The sequence below is a fragment of the Planococcus citri genome, chromosome 2 (assembly GCF_950023065.1).
Source record: "Planococcus citri chromosome 2, ihPlaCitr1.1, whole genome shotgun sequence".
Taxonomy (NCBI): Eukaryota; Metazoa; Arthropoda; class Insecta; order Hemiptera; family Pseudococcidae; genus Planococcus; species Planococcus citri.
The window spans coordinates 64,973,009-64,993,739 of NC_088678.1; the positions used below are offsets into that span (position 1 = coordinate 64,973,009).

General features: G+C 34.4%; 1 protein-coding gene and 1 long non-coding RNA gene across 3 annotated transcripts in view; one reads left to right on the forward strand and one right to left on the reverse strand.

Moving 5' to 3' along the window:
• Positions 1-15,187, forward strand: part of LOC135837073 (uncharacterized) — a 245,445-nt gene extending 230,258 nt beyond the window's left edge. For both annotated transcript variants that reach the window (XR_010557136.1, XR_010557135.1), the window contains one exon: positions 15,104-15,187. This is a non-coding gene — a long non-coding RNA (uncharacterized LOC135837073). The remainder of the gene's footprint in view (positions 1-15,103) is intronic.
• LOC135837038 (uncharacterized) lies at positions 13,362-14,966 on the reverse strand. The gene has a single exon (XM_065352170.1). It carries the CDS (start codon positions 14,934-14,936, stop codon positions 13,569-13,571), a length of 1,368 nt encoding a protein of 455 aa, XP_065208242.1. The 5' UTR covers positions 14,937-14,966; the 3' UTR covers positions 13,362-13,568.
• Positions 15,188-20,731: the final 5,544 nt, after the last annotated feature.

The window sequence follows — 20,731 nt, forward strand, 5'->3', positions numbered from 1 at the left end:
CCAATACAAAAAAAATGAGTACCCATCTAGTTTCATCAAAGAAAAATATACTGAGATCATAGCAGAATATCATGAATTTATTTTATGCTTCACAGATGGTTCTAAAAATGAGTTTGAATATGCAGGCTATGCTTTTTCTATTGATGGTAAAATTACCAACTTCACAGCTCATAAATATTCTTCAATTTTCAATTTAGAAGTTTCTGCTATACTCCATTGCCTACAAAAGATCTCTACTTCAAAAAGCCCGAACAAAAAATTCCTGATTCAGTCAGACTCACTCTCTGCTCTTTTATCAATTCAAAACAAATTTTCTGAACATCAACTTGTTCATAAGATCCATCAAATCATCTATAAACTTCAGACTACTGACAAAATTATTAAATTTATGTTTGTCCCAAGTCATGTAGGCATTGAAGGAAATCAGGCAGTAGATGAATCAGCTAAATCAGCTGTTACCCCCTCTAAAATTTTCTCTGTGACCCATGATGATGTTATTAACATTCTAAAAATCATCCAAAACTCCAATTGGCAAAATCTATGGAACTCAAAAACAAATCACAAACTATTTACCCACAAAAAATCAATCCTCCCTTGGAAGCACCTTAGTCACCTAAACAGATCAGAAGAAATTATAATCACCCGCCTCCGAATTGGTCATACCAAATTAACCCACAGCCATTTGTACACCAAAGCTCCTAAACCCACCTGTCAATTCTGTAACTCTGAAATAATCTCCACTCAACACCTTCTATTCTACTGTCCCTCCCTCAAAACAAAACGCCAATCCTTAAACATTTCAGACCTCAACCCTACAATTCCTGACAACATCAAACAGATGGAAAACATTCTTAAATACATCAAAGAAATCAATCTTTCAAACCAAATCTAGACTAACCCCTCGAAACTGGGCGTAAAAATCCTGGCAATTATACACGCCCAGTATAAAAAAAATGTCAAAAAAAAAAAAAACTCTCAAAATCCACTCTTAAAATACCCTTGGATTTTGATCTCGATGCACCAGAAAGATGCAGAAACTCAAATCGCATTTTCTTAGGGGTGTGTCCGTTTTACTACGGTAACGTTTTATGGAGTAAAATTGCAAAAAAATGTATTTTTTTCGAAAATTACCTCACTTGAGAGCTCCTGGCTCCCCCTAGCATATAGGGGTCTCAAATTTTTCATAAAACACTTTTAACTCAAAGCAAACTACTGACGTGAATTTGGTAAAAAATGTGAGATTTTTCTCATTTTCCGATCCACCCCAATGAACGTGGCAAAAAAGACATTTAACAAGAACAAACGATTACACCCATTTTCATCTCAATATAACACGTATGATGATATTAGCGAGAAGGAGATGCATTTTCATTAAACACCCTCTTCTCCTCTTAAGTTCTACACTAAAGAATTTGCATTTTAAGAAGATGCTTCTGATTTTGGCCCGCAGCGAGATTCGTCTCAGGGAGTAATTTAACCCAGATTTGATACGGAAAGGCCATTAGTTCGTTGGACCATGTGCAATGTTGTTGTTGTTGATGACAGATAAAGCAGCACAAACGACGCGACGTCTGCTGCAGTCCAACTCAAAAATTCGCTCGCAGAAAATTTATACGTGCGACCAACGTTGGCGTATGCCGAATATACGCGACCATGTCCAGCTCATATGCTGACGGTAATTTACCGTAACGATGTACCAATGTCGTCCAAGTCAACAAAACAGATTTTTTTCTCAGCGGTGGCGTACGTCCGATGAGAATATTTTAATACGTAATCGATTCGGCGAATCGCCACCCTTGTAAAAAAGGAAATACACTGTCTACATATAGTACCCAGTCAAAGGTGTAGTGTATCCGTACCTCTGACTGGTAAATACAAGAGACATGGCCACATGGATAATCATAAGTGTTTAGATTCGGTCATTCGATATAAAAGCATTTAGTCACGCATCCAGTTATTACTATTATACGATAAATACGATACGTGCCGCCGTATTTCCTCCTTGTTGTGTACGACGTTTATGAATGAAGAAACGCAAGGGTGATGAGGATAGGAAGAGGGTGAAGAGAGCTTGAGACGGCGTATTGACGATATTACATTCGCTAATAAGAGATCTCAGGCCTATAGTACACGTAAAACGACGCATAACGTCGTCGTAGACGGCGATGAGATAGTTAACCAATGACAAATGAGAGCGGAGATGGCTTTTTATTATTGTAAACGAGGCACGTGGCGCTTGCGGCGATTTCATGGGCCAGTATAATGTCGAATACGATACTCCAAGGGGTACGCAGCATACGCGGTAGAAATGTATTCGTCACGCTAACCATGTCGAACACGGGTGAGAACATACTGAGGGTAGTTTTTCACAACAACGTACTGTTGTACTTGTACTTAAGGGTGGGACGCGAAAGAAAAAGTATTACGGTTTTGGACCAAATTCATAGGGATGGTACTTTTTGAGTTGGAAGGCCACCAGAAAAAATTTGGGCCCCCAATGCCAAATGGGGATGAAGCCAAAAGGTCTCAAAGTTGACTCATTTTTTTTACCTGGATACCCCCAAAAAAGGTTGCAAGTGATGAGTTGAGCTATTTCCCCTCAAAATCCACCTCGAGGAGCTAATAATCCTTTTATACTTGCCATAATAAAGGCAATTTTATTCTTTTCCCAGGGGTAAATTTTTTTCGAGATCCGCAAACGCGATCTTCCTTCCAAGAAAATAAATTTATGCTGAAAACTGCTTAGGAAAAATACGGTCGCCAGGGAGGTAGATCGCGAAGTTGATTGAGAAATAAATTCGATTTTTGTTTAGAAATTCATCTCGAGGACCCCTTAATTTTTTCCATTATGGTGAAGGAAATTTTATTCTCTTTCCAATGGCATTAAAATTTTTGAAACTCTCAGAATTTTTTGTTGAGGAAATGAAGATTTTAAAAAAAATGTACATTTTGTAAAAAAACACGAATGAGAAAATTACTCGAATAATTCGTCGAATGGGGGTTTTTGATCTCTGAGGAACAATAACTTTGAAGAAAAATTGCCATACATCATTATTCAAGGTGTCTAACAGGCAGTGAAAGTATAGTGACAAAAGGTGATTTAAAAAGTCGGCTGTGAAAGTAGTGAAAAAGTAGTGATTTTTGGCTGAGAAGTAGTGGAAATTTGACAAATACATATTATATTTAACGTTGAATATTTTCAAAAATTTTCGCCATCGCTTCGCTCGGGCATAATTTTATTTTATTTTTTATTATTGAAAATATTTGTTCTTGAAACTGAGATTTTTTCTCAGCTTTCAGAATTACGAGTAGATAGAGATACATATTAAAAATGGTCAAAAAAAGTGATTTTTCTGATAGAAATAACGTAGTTTTACATTTTCAAATTTAACCCCACGTTTACCAAAGCTTCTGCCTCGCTTCGCTCCGGTCAATTTTATTTTCTATTCCAGAATTTAAACTTCTAAAAAATTATTGTTCCAATTCGAAAAAATGTCACTGCTGAGAAAAATGAATTTTTCGGATCAAAAGTGATCTTGAATAGTTTTTGAATTATAAACATTTGAAAGGACCAGCAAAATCGACTTCTCGCCTAAAAAATAATGCTATTCAAAACTTTCTCCTACGCTTTGCTGAGACCAATTTTCTTTTCGTGTTCAAAACTGAAATTTACAAAAAATAACTGTTCGAATTCTAAACATGCCACGGTCAACGAATTAACTTCTGACATCAGAAATAATAAATATTACTCGTATTGAATTGGTTATTTTTTAAATTGGTGTATTTGGAGGATTTTTGCCCTCGCTTTGTTCGGTGTTTCTGATTTAATTTTGGGGGGGGGGGGCGGGCGAAATTATGTAGAATTTTTTTTATTGGTATTGAAAATGTAGTAAAAAAGTAAGTAGTGATTTTCGCTCGAAAAATTACGTTAGATATCCTGTTTATTGAAGGAATTCAGTGTTCCTTTGAATGGTCTCAAATCCAGTGTCATCTCTTTAGTCTTTTACTCAGTCATTTTTGAGGTGTTTTATTTGAATATGTAAAACGTCAAAAATTTGAGAAAATGACCTTTATCATCAGGGAACTTGAGTAAAATCAAATTTCAAAGGCACCAATCTGCAGGAAATTTCACGATTACTGTTTGAAAAAATTCTTTTGGTGGAAAACGGTTGAATTTTTTTCAGTCATCTGAAGGGAAATTTCGTGCTTTTTTCGAATACGTTATTGAAATTTGATTTCAACGCATTTTTGAGACAATCCCGCCCCTTCGAAGTGAGAAAAATGAAAACAAGGTAATAGAAAAATCAAATTTTCTTGAAAATAATTGATATCATGTAGTACCATACATTATTAATCATAATTTTGTGTAAAATTCAATGTTCTTTCGATTTGTTTCAAATTTATGACCATACGTTGAATCTTTCTCGCAGTTTTGGGGGGGTCTTTATTTTGACTCAAGTATTAATAATTTAATCTATTCAACTCCATGTTGCGGAGAGTTGAGTGAAATGTAATTTGAGAGGTATCATTCTGTAGGAAATGAATTATAACAGTCATATTTTTGTACCCAACCGAGCCTTCAAACATTGGCTTATTCAGAAATTTGAGATTTTTCATTTAGAAAATGTAGTTTTACCATTCAAAAATTGTGAGAATATCTGCATTCTGTGGCGTCCCTGGCTCCAACACCTTGCACCTCAGAATCTCAAAGGGTATTCCCATGGTAAAATATTGTTGGGTACTTCCAAAAAATTTTCGCGCGGAGTTGGAATTTCCGCCCCTCAACCCAACCCAACCCAACCCAACCCAACCCGACCCAAATCAACCAAAAAAACCCAGTTTTTTTATAACTAATTACGAAAAAAATGAATGTTGACAATGATTTGGCAAAATACAGGACTTCTTAGGATAATTTTGTCAAAAGCAAGAATTTTTTCCAATTTTGGCAACAGGATTTTTTGAACATTTTGGCAAAAAGCAGGAGTTTTTTTTTGGCAATTTTTACAAAAGTTTAAAGTTTTTTATAATTTTGACAAAAAGGGAACTTCTTTAAAATTTTGACATAAACGAGACTTTTTTTGACAATTTAGGGAAAAACAGAACTTTGCAGACAATTTTCTGTCAAAAAAAAAAACAAAACAAGGGCTTCTTACGAAAATTTTGGAAAAGGCAACAATTTTGTCAAAAAACAGGACTTTCTGGCAATTTTGATTAAATTTGAGATTTTTTAATAATTTTTTTTTCAAAGAAGAAACTTTTGTACAATTTTGATAAAAATAAGACTTTTTTAACAATTTAATTTTGGCAAAAATGAGAATTTTTAAAATTGTAGCCAACATCAGGGTTTTTGTTCATTTTTACAAAAAATATTAGCACTTTTTTGATAACATCAGAAGAAAATGTATTTTTCGACAATTATGAGCAATTTCACTTATTTTACCTGGGAATAACCTGTTTATTGGACGCTTTCAACTCGGAGTAAACGACCTCCATGAATTTGGTGAAAATTCAAATTATGTTTTTTTTTCGATCCTTCTCTGTTCAGATTCCTAAATTTTTTTTAAAGATCATCAAATAAGACTCAAAAAAATATCGATACCTTTGGGTCGATATTTCAGCATCGACTCTGTACCAAGAAACACCAAGATTTATCGTGTGAGTTTTTTTCTGATACACCATGTAACTTATATGCTCAAACAGCCAGAAAATAATCAATTTGTATTGTTCATTTGCACTTTTTGAATATTGAAACTTTTTGATGATGATGAAAATTCGATTCAAAATAATCACTGATATACTTACTTGCGCTTATCCACCTTTCACAATTATTTTGAGTAAATTCTTCAAATTTTTGAATTTAATAGACCTGAATACCCGTACGTCCGGATGGTGGTGAACATCCGGGGATGTTTATTTCGGTAACAATTCGTTCTAAATGAAAAGTGATAAGCACTTTTTTATTTCAAATTTTATGTATTTAGAGCAATTTTTTCGTGTCCATTTTTCTCGTAGGGTCACATTTTTGGAGAAAAATCAAATCTTTGGTCAATGCAAATATTTTTCCTTATATTTTTAGTAAGGTACCTAATTGCTGTAGGTATGAATATTTCAGTGAGCGTTCACACTTGATCCCATCTTCTCAAAAATACAATTGTCTTTTGATGAAATCACCAAAATAAAAAATGCCCATAAAGAGTATAGAAGGGTAAAAATAACACGTTGGACTCACGCTCAAAGCATCGAATTGGAGCTTAAGACATAAATGAAATACAGATAGATAATTTTTTTCGTCTTATTCGCCACGCAGCAGCCTCAATTTGCTACACGATAAGGGGACCTTTCCTTTCGTTTTATGTACGAAAGCAAAAAAAAAAAGAAAAAAAAAAGAGCCACGAACAGAAAAAGAAGAGGAGGAATTTCCCATTTGTATTCGATTTGCTTTATTTTTTCAAGCTTATTTTTGCGTTTTTATAGCGGTGGCGGCGAAGAAAAGAAGACGTTGGTAATCGAAATGATTTATGTTTATCTGCGGCTTGATTTTTCCGTATTATACGACTACGTACGTATAGTATAGTGTAAAAGAGAGAGGAAGAAAACAGGGAGCGAGACAGAGACAGAAAGAAAGGCTCGCTGGCTCTGAAAAGATACAGGGAACAGGGAGCAGAAGTGTGTAGCTGCCGTGTATAAGGATGAGTTCTCTAAAATAATTGGGTGGGGCAATATGGGAGGCGTTAGATAAGAAGCCCGGCAAGAAGGTTAACTTACGGAGTCTAAAGACCATTTCAATTTTTATGGCGATCAGCGAGAACGAAGATAATAATTTTTATTTGTATTGCCCTCTAAGACCCTGTAAAATATAATATTAGCGTTTTTCTTCTTCTTCTTCTTCTTTTCTATGATATTTTTTCCATTCTCGAAAACGACGCCGACGTAGGTTTTTTCCCACTTTCTTCGCGTGCCCGAGACGAGAATCGAAAAGTTTTTTTCCCCTCTGCTACGGTGAACGAGTAGAGGAAGAGGATGCAAAGGTTAGTTGCTCGCTGCTCAATTCGTCGCGTCTCTTTTTCTCTAAATACACCAACGAGTACCTTATATTGAAATTACTTTCCATAATATTCCCAATAGGACTTTTATCTATAAACGCAGATGTTCTGTTTGAGAGAAGAAAAAAAAAAGGAAGATGCGAAGTTGAATTTTTTCGCAACCGTGAAAAAAAACTTCTGACTTGAGAGTTTTCACGCAGATTTTTCCTTTTCGTGCTTTTATTTTATCACTCAATAAAAACGAATTACTTTTAAAGTTTTTAATAAGCTGAAGGTTTCTGGTTTTTTTCCCCTCTTCCTTGTCTGACGAGCAAACAAATGAGACCGTTTTATTATATAGAATTTTATTTTTATTTTATAAAGCTTTCTAATCGTAAGCTAACAAAGTTGCAGGCTGTGGCTGCTCCTGCACGCACATGTCATTTTTTTACTATGTAATTTCCGTAGCGTTTTACATTATTACAGCCTTATGTATTGAGAAAATTGAGAAGAAGGAGGGAAATAATAATTATTCAACGTAAAATCGATAACAATAATAAATGTAACAATAATAACAAACAAAATAATAATCAAAGCGAAAACAAAACCAAAAGATAATATATAATAATTATACATGATAAATTAGCACTAAATGTTCGTCAAGATTTATGGATCGATGAATTGAATAAGAAACAAGTAGGTATGATTTTCGTACCTTCTCTGGGAAGAGGTTGCGATTCAGGTAGGCAACCATTAGCACTTTGATGAAACAATTGGAGGGTTTGACGAAAAAAAAAGGAAAAAAGGGCAACATAGTTAGGTAATAATAATAAATAAATGATGCAAAATATTTACAAAATATGTATAATACATTTTTTAATTTAATTATATTTATTATAAAGGTAAAAGTAGGTATACAACCTACTACAATTTGAATAAAAAGAGAAAGAAATTCCATAGATCAGATTGTAATGTGTGAGGACTGAGGAGATATTATGCCTTTTCATCATAATGTACTACGTATTACATACTCGTATATTGTTCGTATATATGTATGTATGGTACGCAGTAATACTCGTAGAACGATACGCGAAGAGGCGAAAATGATTTATTATCGAATTTGACTATAAACAAAAATGTTAAACTAGAACAATGGCGTAAACAATCGGTTTCATTTCATTTCTTATCGTACTCTTTCGCTCGATTTAATTTAAATATTGCCCTCATCGTTGGTCCGCGACACCCTTTAGATTATTAAATTTACCACGGAGCACGAATAATAATGTACTGGGAGTCTGGTATAGTAGTTATAGGTACTGGTTATCGAATTGAATAAGTTTTCTCGTGTATTGATGTAGGTGAAATTACTCGTAGGTATAGTTTTAATATTGTTTTTCTCTCGCGTTTTGCGTTGAGGGTTTCTCAATATTAAATTCCACGAAAGTAGGCTTGAAGAGAAAGAGGCGAAGTGACCTTGAATTTTTTAGGAGAGAATATTTTCCTCTTGTAATAACTTATGGTGTGAATTCGAATTGAATTTACTTTCGGTTAAATTCGATCGACTCGTAGGCGTTTTTAAAGGCTTTTAGTGATGGCTAAATCGACTGAATGAAACAGATCAAGGTTGCCGATGCCAAGGTCGAGAAAATAGCGTAGGTAATTTATTTTTTTTAAAGCTCTGAACTTATTTTTAAAAAATTGGCGAAATGAATTTTTCAAAAAAAAAAAAAAAATGGGATTTTGAAATTGAAAGTTTAGAAGCATTAGATTCTTATATACAGATTTTGCAGGTGATTCTATTAAGTAGGTACCTATAATTTTTTTTAATGAATAATCAAAAATGATTGGTGGGGAGGGGGGTGTATGTTAAAAGTTGATTCGTGAGTTTTTCATTTGTATGGATCTGGTGAGTCGATTGAATTTTCAATGTGATAGGGAAAAGGAGGATGGAGAGGGTAGCAAAAGTTATTTTAACAGAGAAAAATGGAAATTAAGACTTTTTTTGTAAAAATAATCAGTAGAGTTTGAAACATGGATGGTTTTTTGTGGGTCTGGTGGAGAAAGGGGGGTTGACGAAGAGCGATGAGGGTACTTTAACTATGTATCTGATGGTTTTTCTATCTGTGGTTGAAGTATAAATTTTCTTGTTTGGATCCTTCCTCAGATAGTCGACTTTTTTTCAGAATTTATTCTGATTCGATTTTTTTGCCAGGTGTATAGCCTATTTTTAATTTCAAATTGATCTGGGTATGTCAAGCTTTGAATTTATGCCCACTCAGTGTCTGATTCTTGTTTGGTTTCATTCTGCTGGCTCAGCTTTGTTCAATTTTTTTTTTTTTTTTTTGGTACCTGAAATTATTCTTTTTTTTTCATAAGATTCAATGACGTTTGTCAATTTGAAATATTTTTTCTGGGGCGAATTTATTTCTTTTTAAAAAGAGGAATAGTGAATAGAAAAAAAACTACGAGAGGATGACATCAATATCGAAATGTCAAGACATTGTTGTCGATTCCTAGTGAAAATGTCTTTCTATTTTTTTTTTGAATCATAATTTTTTTGATGAAATGGCATCGAATTTGTGTCTACAACTTTTACACTATCATTCATCAGTTTTATGTTTGGGATTGCCCAAATCATTTTCAAAACCACCCAAACAAGGCAGGACTGTTCATTTAAACATTTCCTGATTTTTTCTGAATCGATAGGTACCTACAGTACCTACTTAGACATTTTTTGTAAGTTCTGCAAATTTTAACACAATTTGTCTGAAATTAATTTTGAAAAGTTTAATCTTTTTTTGAAAAAAATCAAATTGCAAATAAAAGATGTCTTCTTCCGAAAAAACTCAAAAATGATAGGTTTTTTTTTGTTTTTGGAATAATAAATTTGTGAATTCAATCATTTTATCGTAAAATTGCTCTTGATTGATTTTTTTTTTGATACTCAAACGTTCATTTTTTTAAAACAATAAATTTTTTATTTTTTTGCTTTTTTGCATTTTTTTTTATTTTTTAAAAAATACTTTCAAAATTTTGAAAATGCATCAAAATGTAGAAAAATTCATAAAGTCTGGGAAATTTTGAATTTGAGTTATGACAATTTTTTGGGGGGAGGGGGGAATTTCAATACAATTCACGATATTTTGTTGAAATTTCGAGCAGTTGGGACTCGATTAGCCTAAGTGTGTTTGTTGAGTGTTGAGGAGGAATTGAATTCAAGGTCGAGAAACATGTTTAAAATTAACAAAAGTCGACAGATTGTCTCAAGACACTTTACAAAAACGCTGAATGAATGATTTTTTTCTTCATTTTAAAGAAATAGTTTTCGAAAAACAAGTTGCATTTCCTCATCGACATTTTTTTTTTTTTGCATAAATCAATGTCATAATCGTAGTACTTTTTCTACTCAGAAATTTCCAGCAATGATTGATTTTCTCATGAACGGAAATTTTCTGCTGAGGCAAATTCCCAATAAATAAGAATGGAGTCAAGTCATGAAAAGACCACGAAAATGAAATTTGACAACGAGGGAATTCCTGGATCACTCAGTTTTCGATTTCACTTATTTTTTCTGATGGAGAATGCTGGAGGATCAGAGGACGAGAAAGGGGATTTATGGAGTTACTCTTGGAAAAAATTGCAGCTACCCAATTTAGAAATTTAGAATTTCGAGTTCTAAATATTGATATTTTTTGGGAGCCTTGGAGCCTCAACTTTTTAAAATGTTTGATCGCTTTGTAAAAATGCTAAAGATTATAATGTAATGATAATGAAGTTTCATCTTTTTTCTTTCTTTCTTTTTTTCAAATTTAAACTGTTAACGCGTTTTGAAGCCCTCTTTTGACACAAGTGGCAAAAAATTTCCTTCTAGGTACGAGGAATTTACCGAGGGAAATAATCCGAAGCCTGGAGTGGGGGAAGGTAATGCTGTGAAATTAGTAATTCAGAAGGGAAAAAGGTTGAGAAAAAGGCGAGAAAGTTCAGTTTTGCAAATGCAATAGACCCCTCGAGTGATGAAAATTTTTGGAATATTGAAAGATTTGTGAAATTTTCTACCAGATTTATAATTTATTCAAATTGATGAAATTGAAAAAAAAACTAAAAATTAGTCATCCTCCTCCTCTTCTCTTTTCTTTCTATGCTCTATGCACTGTATTCTTATACATTTATGTGCATTCATCATCAGGACAAAAATGGCGAAGACTGGTGAAAAGATGCTATATTTCATTTTGCTTCAATTTTTTCTCCCTCGTTTTACAGATTTCTTTTTATTGCAAAATTGTTTCTCGCGTTAAACTTTTTTTTTCTTCAAAGAAGCCGAAAAAAAAGTATGCTCGAGTATTGTTATGTTTTCATATATTTTTCTGTTGCGCTGAAATAAATAAAGTTGGCGGATGTGCCATATTTCCAAAACTGGGAAACAAGTTTTTAAAAAATGAAAAAAAAAAAAAAAGAAAAAAAATGATAGCTGTGTAGTGTGTACTGTGTAAGTGTAGTATGCAGCGTGAAAAAACCTACACAAACTTTTTGCTGTCGATATGCTTTCATTCGTTCGAGAAAAAAAATGCAATATGAAATTGTTCTGTTTGTACCTTGCGCTGCCTGTTTGTAATCCTAGTTTTATTTTCGACAGTCGAGAACAATAATTTTTGAAACTGATAAAAAATGGTTTGCTATTGGACCCTGGACTCTGGATAGTGAGCAGAGATCTCTTCTCAAAAAAAAAAAAAAAAAAAAAAAAAAGTGCAAACGCTAGATTAAATTGGGTTTTAATTTTTTTTGTTTTTTCTCGCGATTTTTTTGCAAAATTTTATTGTTGAATAAACTTGTAATTGTGAATGAAAACGACTTTCTGTTGCCTTTTCATCAGAAACATTTTTTTGTTGAGGAAGTGATACTTTGAAAATCAGTTTCCTGTTTTAAGTATATTTTTTTTCAAGCATTTTGTCGTGTATTTTGAAAAAGATGAAAATAGGTAATTCAGCCCTGCTTAAAATTTTGCAACCTAAAGACAAAATCCTGGACTTGGGCTCGAAACTTCCCAATATGACGATATTACACTCATATTAGCCCTGAAAAAATGTACGTAGGTACCAGAGAAGCGTTGAAAAATATATTACATCGAAATGCCATCATATTGGTGTAAGTTTTAATCTGCTAATGGGTATATCTGTATTTATTTTTTTGCCCTTTGCCCACTACAGGAAGCGAAACGCGTGTGTAAAGTGGAAATTGAATGCTCCCCTTGTTATTAATCGGCAATAATGCGTTGGTACTTTTTTTTCGTTCGAAAATGAGTCAAGTCAACGAAATTTATTCTGTGTGAAGGAGGTCTCTGTTGAAAAAAAAGAGGGAAATCACTAACGAAATGATTTAGAGTTGCTCACAGTATACATTATTATGAAATGTGTTCGATTCTATATTGGGATTGGGAAGGACAGAAAAAATTGGCGAATTCGTACTTTGATTAATTTTATCCTTATGTTAAGATCTGTTTCAAAATACCTAGTAGCCCAAATTGAATACGTATCAAATCCTATATAGAGTCGAGTAAACCTTGAACCTAATAGTATTTTAGAACTTCTAAAAATTTATATAGGTGCCTTCAAATAAGCTCCGAATACAGACATTTAATAAATTAAATAGCATCTCTTTATTATATACCAGAGCAAAACTCAAATAAGGGGATAAATACCTGTAGCAGACGAGAAAGGAAAAATAAAAATGAAATCACTAAATGTAATCGAATTACCAATCCATTCGAAACAAACGAGAAAGGGAAAGGAAAAACGAACGACCCAACTAACCAAACAACCTGCCAACTATCAACACCATCATCATCAGAGAAGAGCACAGATACTCGTAGAAAGAAATCGCGAACGCAAGGTGGAAAAAAAGAAGGACAGGGAAGGGAGTTGCAAAACACGCAAAGAGTGTAACAATATAAATATTTAATCGAGGTTAAACAAAAAAAGGTACGAGAAGGCTTTTGAAATTGAAAGGGCTATTCGTTTGGAAACACGTTTAAAAGCGCGTCGCAACATCAAGAGGGGATGCTGCGGTGCTCTTTTTTTTCATTCTTTCGCCATACTATCGCGAACAGATGGTTTTTTAAAGCTAAACGAATATCGTCGTATCTGGGTCCCTTTCTTTCACCGAGCTAAATGTCATTTAGGTACTTTTCAAATACGCTGGTACGTTTTCAATATTGAATACGATGAGGCGAGGAGGCGAAGACTTAACGCCTTTTCTTTTATCGGGCTGGTTTAATTGGATTTAAAACAGGGTGACGAGAAGAGGGGGCGATAAAAAAAAAATAAGCAAGGTGTTTATGTACATACATACGATCGAGTGATTGATGGCAGATCTTACTCAATGGAAATTCTTCCTCGTTAAATGATCTATGGAATGCGCCGATGCCAAATTAGCGCCGAAGAAGCTGAGTACCTGGCGAGTATCTGATCCGGAAGTGCCCGAAGTAGAGGCCGAAGTACTGGATTTCATCATCGATGACGATCTCCTCAACAGCTTCTTGTGGTCTTTGTGTCATTTAGACGAACCCGAAGAAATAGGTCTTTGCAACGTCACATCGACGAAGTCCTTGTTACGTTCGTCGTCTTCGTCTTTATCTTGATGAGCAGTCATATGCCTCGTAAGATGGTGTCGTTCGCGAAAGCTCTCGTTGCACACTGGGCACTTGAGCTTATCCTGATCTCTTCGACGTTTATAAGGATCGACCACGTTAGTATCGTTTTTATGATGCGAACGCATATGGTAGACTAGATCCGAGGTCATACGGAAATGCATGTTGCATTTGGCACAGACGTTCTGTGCTGGTAAAGTCAACGCTGCGAACGAAGGAGGTAACAGTGCTGCTGTCAAGTTGGCCGCAGCTGTTGGAAATATAGGTACAGAAGCTGAGGCAGCAGCAGGTGCCAGGGTTGGTGTGAAAGGGAATGTACTCATCGGGAATCCGGTATATGGGATGGATAGATTATCAGCATGATATGGGAAGTTCTGTTTGGTACTCGGTGGTAGAAGTTGTTTAGATTTGTGTTTACTGGGTATCGACGAAGATGCGGAATTTGCCGGTTCATCGTAATCGGACCCAGGACCAAATTTAGCCAGCTTTTCTTCCGATTTGATATCCTTGAGTAAATGGTTATTGCCGAGCTGAGAAGCTGCGACGAAGTACTGCAGATTCGCGTTATGAGGATGATGGTATGGGGATTTGCCTACAGATGCTGGACCTCCACCTACTCCTCCGGGTAGGATTTGAACCGGTGACCTGTTCAAAGGCTGGAATGGTTGCGGACTGAGACTATCCTGATATGTGAGATCTGGAGATAAACCGCTACGATTCGATGCTGTAGATGAGACCGAAGATGGAGATACAGCTATAGGAGGTGTCCTCGACATCAGACTGGTATTCAGTTGGAAATTACCTCCGCCGAGTCCGGTACCGGAGGTTACTTTGGTAAAGGCGCTTCGTACGAAAAAAGGGTTCTCTTTTTGTTCCACTAGTAGGGTATCAGGTGAATGGATATCGTCTCTGGGGAGTTTATCTTGGTGAATGGTCAAACTCAAAGGGTTGATTTGGTACTGGCCGTCGATATTGTTGTAAGAGGTGCGATGGTAGATGTCGCCGGTGTCGTTGGCAGGTGGTGAGTATTTGTATGGTTTTTTGACGATGATCGGGTTCGGTTTGTCGTCTTGGTGGTGATGGTGGCGTTTTTTCGATAGGTCGTCCGGTGCCATGAGGAAGGCGACGTCGAAGCTGCGTTTGGCCGGTTTGGCTGGCTTTTTGAGCAGACTGGTGGGCGAGCTGGTGGGTGGAAGGTCGCGGAAATCGTCTACGCTGATGGGCGGCGATGAATCTGCTCGTATGGTTCTTTGGTAAACGTCCATAGTCATTTTAGTGGCTAGGGGTGGAATTGGATCGTGTAATCTGAAATGCAAAAGAAAACGTACCTGGATAAATATTTTTTAGTTGTAATGTGTCCTTATTTTTGTGTGTTTTAAAAAATATATTATCAATATTTCATAATTTATAGCTTTTTCGATTTTTTATTTTTTTGCAGAGTCGTTTGAATCGGAGTTGGGAATCATTCGTCAGGCATCGTAGTTCAACGAGGATTTGAGGATTAGTCAGCAGAATACAGGTAGGATTGAATTTCATGCATTATATACTTTTTTTCTCGTAATGATTTGCAAAATAACTCTACCTTAGAGTGGATCACGATAAAAAAAAAAGTAGGGGGATTTTGACCAAATTCAGAGGAGACCTTCATGTTGGGTTGAAAGTCACTCAGAATTTTTTTTAGCTCTTGAGGTACCAATGGAGGATGATATGGTCTTCAATGAGAGAGCATTTTTTAAAAATCGTGTTTTTTTCTCTTCAGCCTCTACTCAATCTGTTTTGGGAGAAAAAGTTAGTCTCATGAATAGTTTTTGAGATTCTGTGTCGAGCTAGGCTATTGCCATCACCTATCAAAATCCAGGGCTTTTGTTTTAGGGTCCTACCGAGCAGCTAAAAATTTGTAAATCGCCCACTTTTTGGTAAATTCGTGTCTTTGAAATTTTTTTCTTCTCAAATAGCTCGTATTAATAATTATGCCAAGACATCGAAAGATATCATCTCTTGAACCAGGGAAATATTTTGGAATGTTGTGGTGTTAATTTTGAGTTACTTGCGCAAATTTCAAAAAAATCGAAAAAAAATAACCAAAAACATAATTATGGAATTTTTGAGTTTTTAAATTTTTTTTTTGAAATTGGCAATGATGACCAAAGAATTGGCACCATTGTACATTGAATTAAGAATAGAAAATTGTAAGGGTGAAATGGTTGAAATTTCGAATTAAAGCTCTCAATTCCTCAAGTTGTGTTACCTCACAAACATTTTTACTTCTTTCAGTTGTATGTAATATGAAATTTATCCCACTTTTCTGTATTGAATGGGACCACCTTACAAGCGATTCAGAATCAACGACCATTTTTACAAACATTGATTTCAATAAAACGAATATTTTTTAGAGCTGTTGATGGTTGTGAATTTTTGATTAAGGGTTGCTGAATCATATTTCCTTATAGCGGAGTGAAATGAAATTTGAGAGGAAAAATAAAAGGAGCGTAAATGTGGTCAGGCAACTAAAGAGGGAAATTAATTCAAGTTTGTAAAAAATTCATTATTCTCAATTCTCCAAAATTTGATGTCAACAAATGCAGCAAAAATAGGTGAATTCAAATATGTAATTATGTTCTTTCAAATCGTAGAAATCTTGTTTCAATTAAGCTGAAACTGAAAAATGATGAGATTTTTTCACTTTTTCCCCTCATGTTCTCATTAATAGGTACAAATTATTCGAACATAAAAAAATGAAAGCAAGCAAAGAAGTTGATTGAGGGAATCCATGAGATATTGAGGGCTTTTCCCTAACCAAATTTTTTTACTTGTGAAAATTGAAGAACGAGCATAATTATGTAAACTTTGGCACAACTGGAGAATTGAGGAATCACTGCAGAGGGTTACTAATGACACATGTAAAGGAAATGGTAAATTCTTAAGATTTTCAGAAGGTTCCAGAACTGTTTGAAACAGTCTATAACTACTTTAAATCAGTTGTTGGGGGGGGGGGGTGGGGGGTCAAAATCAAAGTGAATACATATGTAAATCAAATTTTCAAGTTTCTGATCCAGTTTCTTTCTTTTTTTTATCCTGAGCCCAAATTCATTTTTTTTTAATTTTTAAAAATTCAAGAAATGTTCTTTTGAAGCTGAAATTCTGGATGCTTGGATAATGGATATTCTTGTTTGCTCTTTCGATCTAGTTTTGTTTGGGCCTAAAATTTCTACCTGTTCAGTAGTTCAGTGCCTTTTTTGTTAAAAGCCTACATTATGTGATATTACTGATATTAAGGGATTTTGTGAAAAAAATACATATTTTTTGGCCTTTTGTCTCTCGAGTTGTTTGGCAAAACCCAATCATTATGTGGAAAGAAAATTTGTCTGGTTATTTCCTCCCTTTATTATGAAAATTCTATTCGAATATTTGTTTTCTTTTTTATTGTAAATTTTCCTTCCAAATTTTTTTATTTCCAAAAAAAAAAAAATAGGTTCGTAAAAGCCGGAAATTTGAATGAAAAATTTTACGACAATTTGAAGGTTTTATTGTAGGGGAAATTTTACGACAAAATGAACCGTTTTTCCTTACAAATGCATTCAGTCTACAAAGTGTATTTTGATATTTTTTTTCCACTAATATTTGAGATATTTCTTGAAATATTACTTCTGATCAAAGTTCTGTCCTTGAGAAAATCATCCTAAGATATCTAAAACTTTTGACAAAAACACTCATCGAACTGATCCTATGTTATAAAGAGTGAGAAATTTCCGCATATTTCATTTTTTTGGGGTGTCATAAGTTTTTGAATATAATTATGGAAAGTTCGGGTGTCGGAATGCGAAGACTGTTCGGATGCTAATGTCAAAGTTTCCTTGTTGGAAGAATCTTGAATTTTATTGCCTTGATTAGGTCGTAAGTAAACAGGAAAATGAATGATCATTATTCCAAATTAATCAATTTTTCTTCAAACCTGAAGTCTAAGCCAAGTATTATGTTTTTTCAAAAGAGGGCTCCAAAATCCCTCGTCCATCTCCCTGTAGGCACTGGTCGGTTTTTGGTTTTGAAAAATTTCAACCATTTTGATATTTCAAATTATTCTGAAATTCAGACTTTTTTTTGTGTTTAATTCGCGAATTCTTAATACTTCGGTAACTGAGATTACAAGGTTTTTGTACTTAAAAAAGAAAATGTATTGGATTTTTTGAAGAAGTTTTTTTTTACATAAAATATCTCGTAATTTTCTCCCTTTCTGTATTTCGGTACTTAAGTGTGATATTCAAAAAGATTGTTATTCTCGAATTCAGTTTTGATTCTTGTGGCTTGAACTTGGAGGGGAGAGGAGAATCAAGATATGCTCATTTTCAGTTTCAATGCACGTGAAGATGTAGAACTAAAAGTCAGCTGCGAACATTCCCTTCTGTCATTTTTATTTTCTGTATTTTTACTTCGAAGTCGTGCTTATTTCAAAATTGTATTTTAGTCTTGCCCCATGGTGAACTGCATCTAATGAGAAATCAAAGGGGGGGAAAGGGCTGAGATTGTGAAAATAGGAAACTATGAGATTTTCTCGATACTCGTATTTCAAGATCAGAATTTGAAATATTGGGGAAAAAATCTCACTCCGAATGGTTTTGAAGTTCTGTAATTATCTATGTAGTTGGCATATCAACTTCAGGTGCTCAATTTTTTTTTATGTAGACATGTTTGTATGTATTTTTCAAAAATATCGTCAGTATTTCTGACCCTTCCCTCCAAAATGCTCGTAGAAGGTGATCTTTTGATTTTGACGCAAAGAATTATCAAAAATTGATAAAAAAAAAAAGAATAAATCAGCTCAGACGAATTTTGGCGGGGGTAATTATGAGTAGCTATATAAATCCAAAAATTATAGGTACATAAAAGTGATAAAAACCAATGTGTTTTCTAGAGTCAAAAGTAGATTTATCTGGATTTTTTTTTCTTTGGGTGTTTGTTTGTTGAAATTAACCATGTATTTTATATTTTACCTGTACAACATTCTAACATTCACAGCTCTTATATTTCGTTGAAAATTGTGTTTATATTTTGTTGTTTTTTCGCCATTTTCGATGTAATTTGACAAATTTTTTTAAAATTAACCTTACATAGTTAGTGTGAATTTTGGATTTTTGGCTTGAATTTTTGAGCTCCTTTCTACCAAAATCAGATTTATGAAAAATAATATTTTTTGATTCTGCTCTCGAAGCACAGAATTTTTTTCATTCCTGTGATTATAAAATGAAATGAAAAACAAATGAATAAAAAATTGATTTAAAACAAAATAAAAAGAATTAAAATTGAAAAAAATTGAATTTAGTATCATTAAGAAGTAGGTAAATGAATAAATTAATGAATATTCATAAACAGGTAGGTAACTAATTAAAAATAATTACTCAACTACATACAAATTACTTCATTATTAATTATTATTAACTCACCTTATCTTCAGCAATAAGTCCTTTTTAAATAATGGTCGTGATTAATTCGTTGGATAATTCCCCATTGCTTCTTATATTTTTTTCTCGGAAAAGTGATGTCATAAAACGATAACAATTTGTCGACTTCAAAAATTGAGAGAAAAAAGTGCTCGTATATGTTCGAAAAAACAATGCTTCAAAATTAACTAAACGATATCATTTTTTTTAAAAAGTTTTAAAATACGTCGAAAAAAATACACACGAAAACTCTTGCGTCCGTATACACGTGAACAATAAAATATAAACGTGCGAATTTCCTTTTCTATATTATTTCACTTTACGTTAAGTTATATTTTATGTATTCTTTACGTCGTCGTAATATTTGGCCACGACTTCTCGAGCGAACAGCAACAACCCGGCAACATCGGTTGAAAATGTATAAACGTAAAAGTAAAACTGATTTGGAAATATGCCTCGAAGCTTTAGAGCGCGGTAAAGCTACAATGTGGAACCAATGGAAATCTGTACGTTAGGGTGGAGCTTTTGTTAACCAATCATATTGCTGGCAAAGGACCGTCAGCACGGTATATTTCGAAGGCGTCTGTTGATGTAAAAGGACCCGTATTTTTCGATAGGGGTGGAGGAATATGTATGAAAAGCCGCGATTTTCACTTGTTCTTGCACCTGCTTTCCGCGTTTTAACAAATGCAATACATTTTCTCTTCAACTGTAGCGTTACCGTACCCCCTTCGCAGCTTCCTCGCGTCGCCCCGCGCTCGTCGTCTCCTCCGCCGCTGCCTTTCGCTGTTGTGCCTTTTTTTTTCTCGGCGAAAAAATATATACGTATTATCGAGATAGCTGCCTTATATGTAATACTTATGGAAACGGAGATGGAGGAAAAAAATCGTATTTTTTGAGGTGTGATGATGAGTGTGGGAGGAGGTGGGTTGAAGTATTTACTTCGCAGCGTACAAATGTGTCGATATATCAAGGGATTTCGTATATACTCGATTTTTAACCAGCCTTGATTCTGCCTGCATCGAATTAAAGGTATGCAATTTTATTAACACCTGTGTTGACGCACCTGTGCGGTGACGATATTCTCGTTCTATTCATTGTGTGATCTCTTTTTTAGGCTTACTTTGTTGCTCTTGCTTGATGGAAAATGAAAATTGAAGGCTTTATATTACGTGGGAGAGTGAAGAAAAATATGGGGTGCCATTTAATCGCACGACCAAAAAAACAAGTATCACGACAAGCGTTTCAAAGTTTCACGGCTGAAAAATGCATTCCCGACCAAAAAAGGTTTACCCGACCAAAAATGGTTTCGCACGACGAGATAAGTCATTCAACAACAAATAAATAAATTCACGACATTTTATTACTTTCACCTGTCATTTAAGGGGAACAACGACGACATTTCAAAGTCAGAAAAATACATATTACCGACGAAATTAAAAATTTTAAAAATGCTAAAATTTGATTGGAAATACAAAAAAAAGGTTAAAAAACCAAGTACGAATAAATATTCATTGAAGTAGAAGGGCTTTTGTAGCCTTTGTGGGTCGGCCCCTCTTCCTTTTCTGCCCCAATGGAACGCCTATTATTTTTTTTCAAATTGGCATTTGAAAGTTTCAATCCAGATTTAA

Excerpts from the sequence above, each read along its gene's own strand:
- LOC135837038 (XM_065352170.1), bottom strand. The coding sequence starts at position 14,936 with ATGACTATGGACGTTTACCAAAGAACCATACGAGCAGATTCATCGCCG.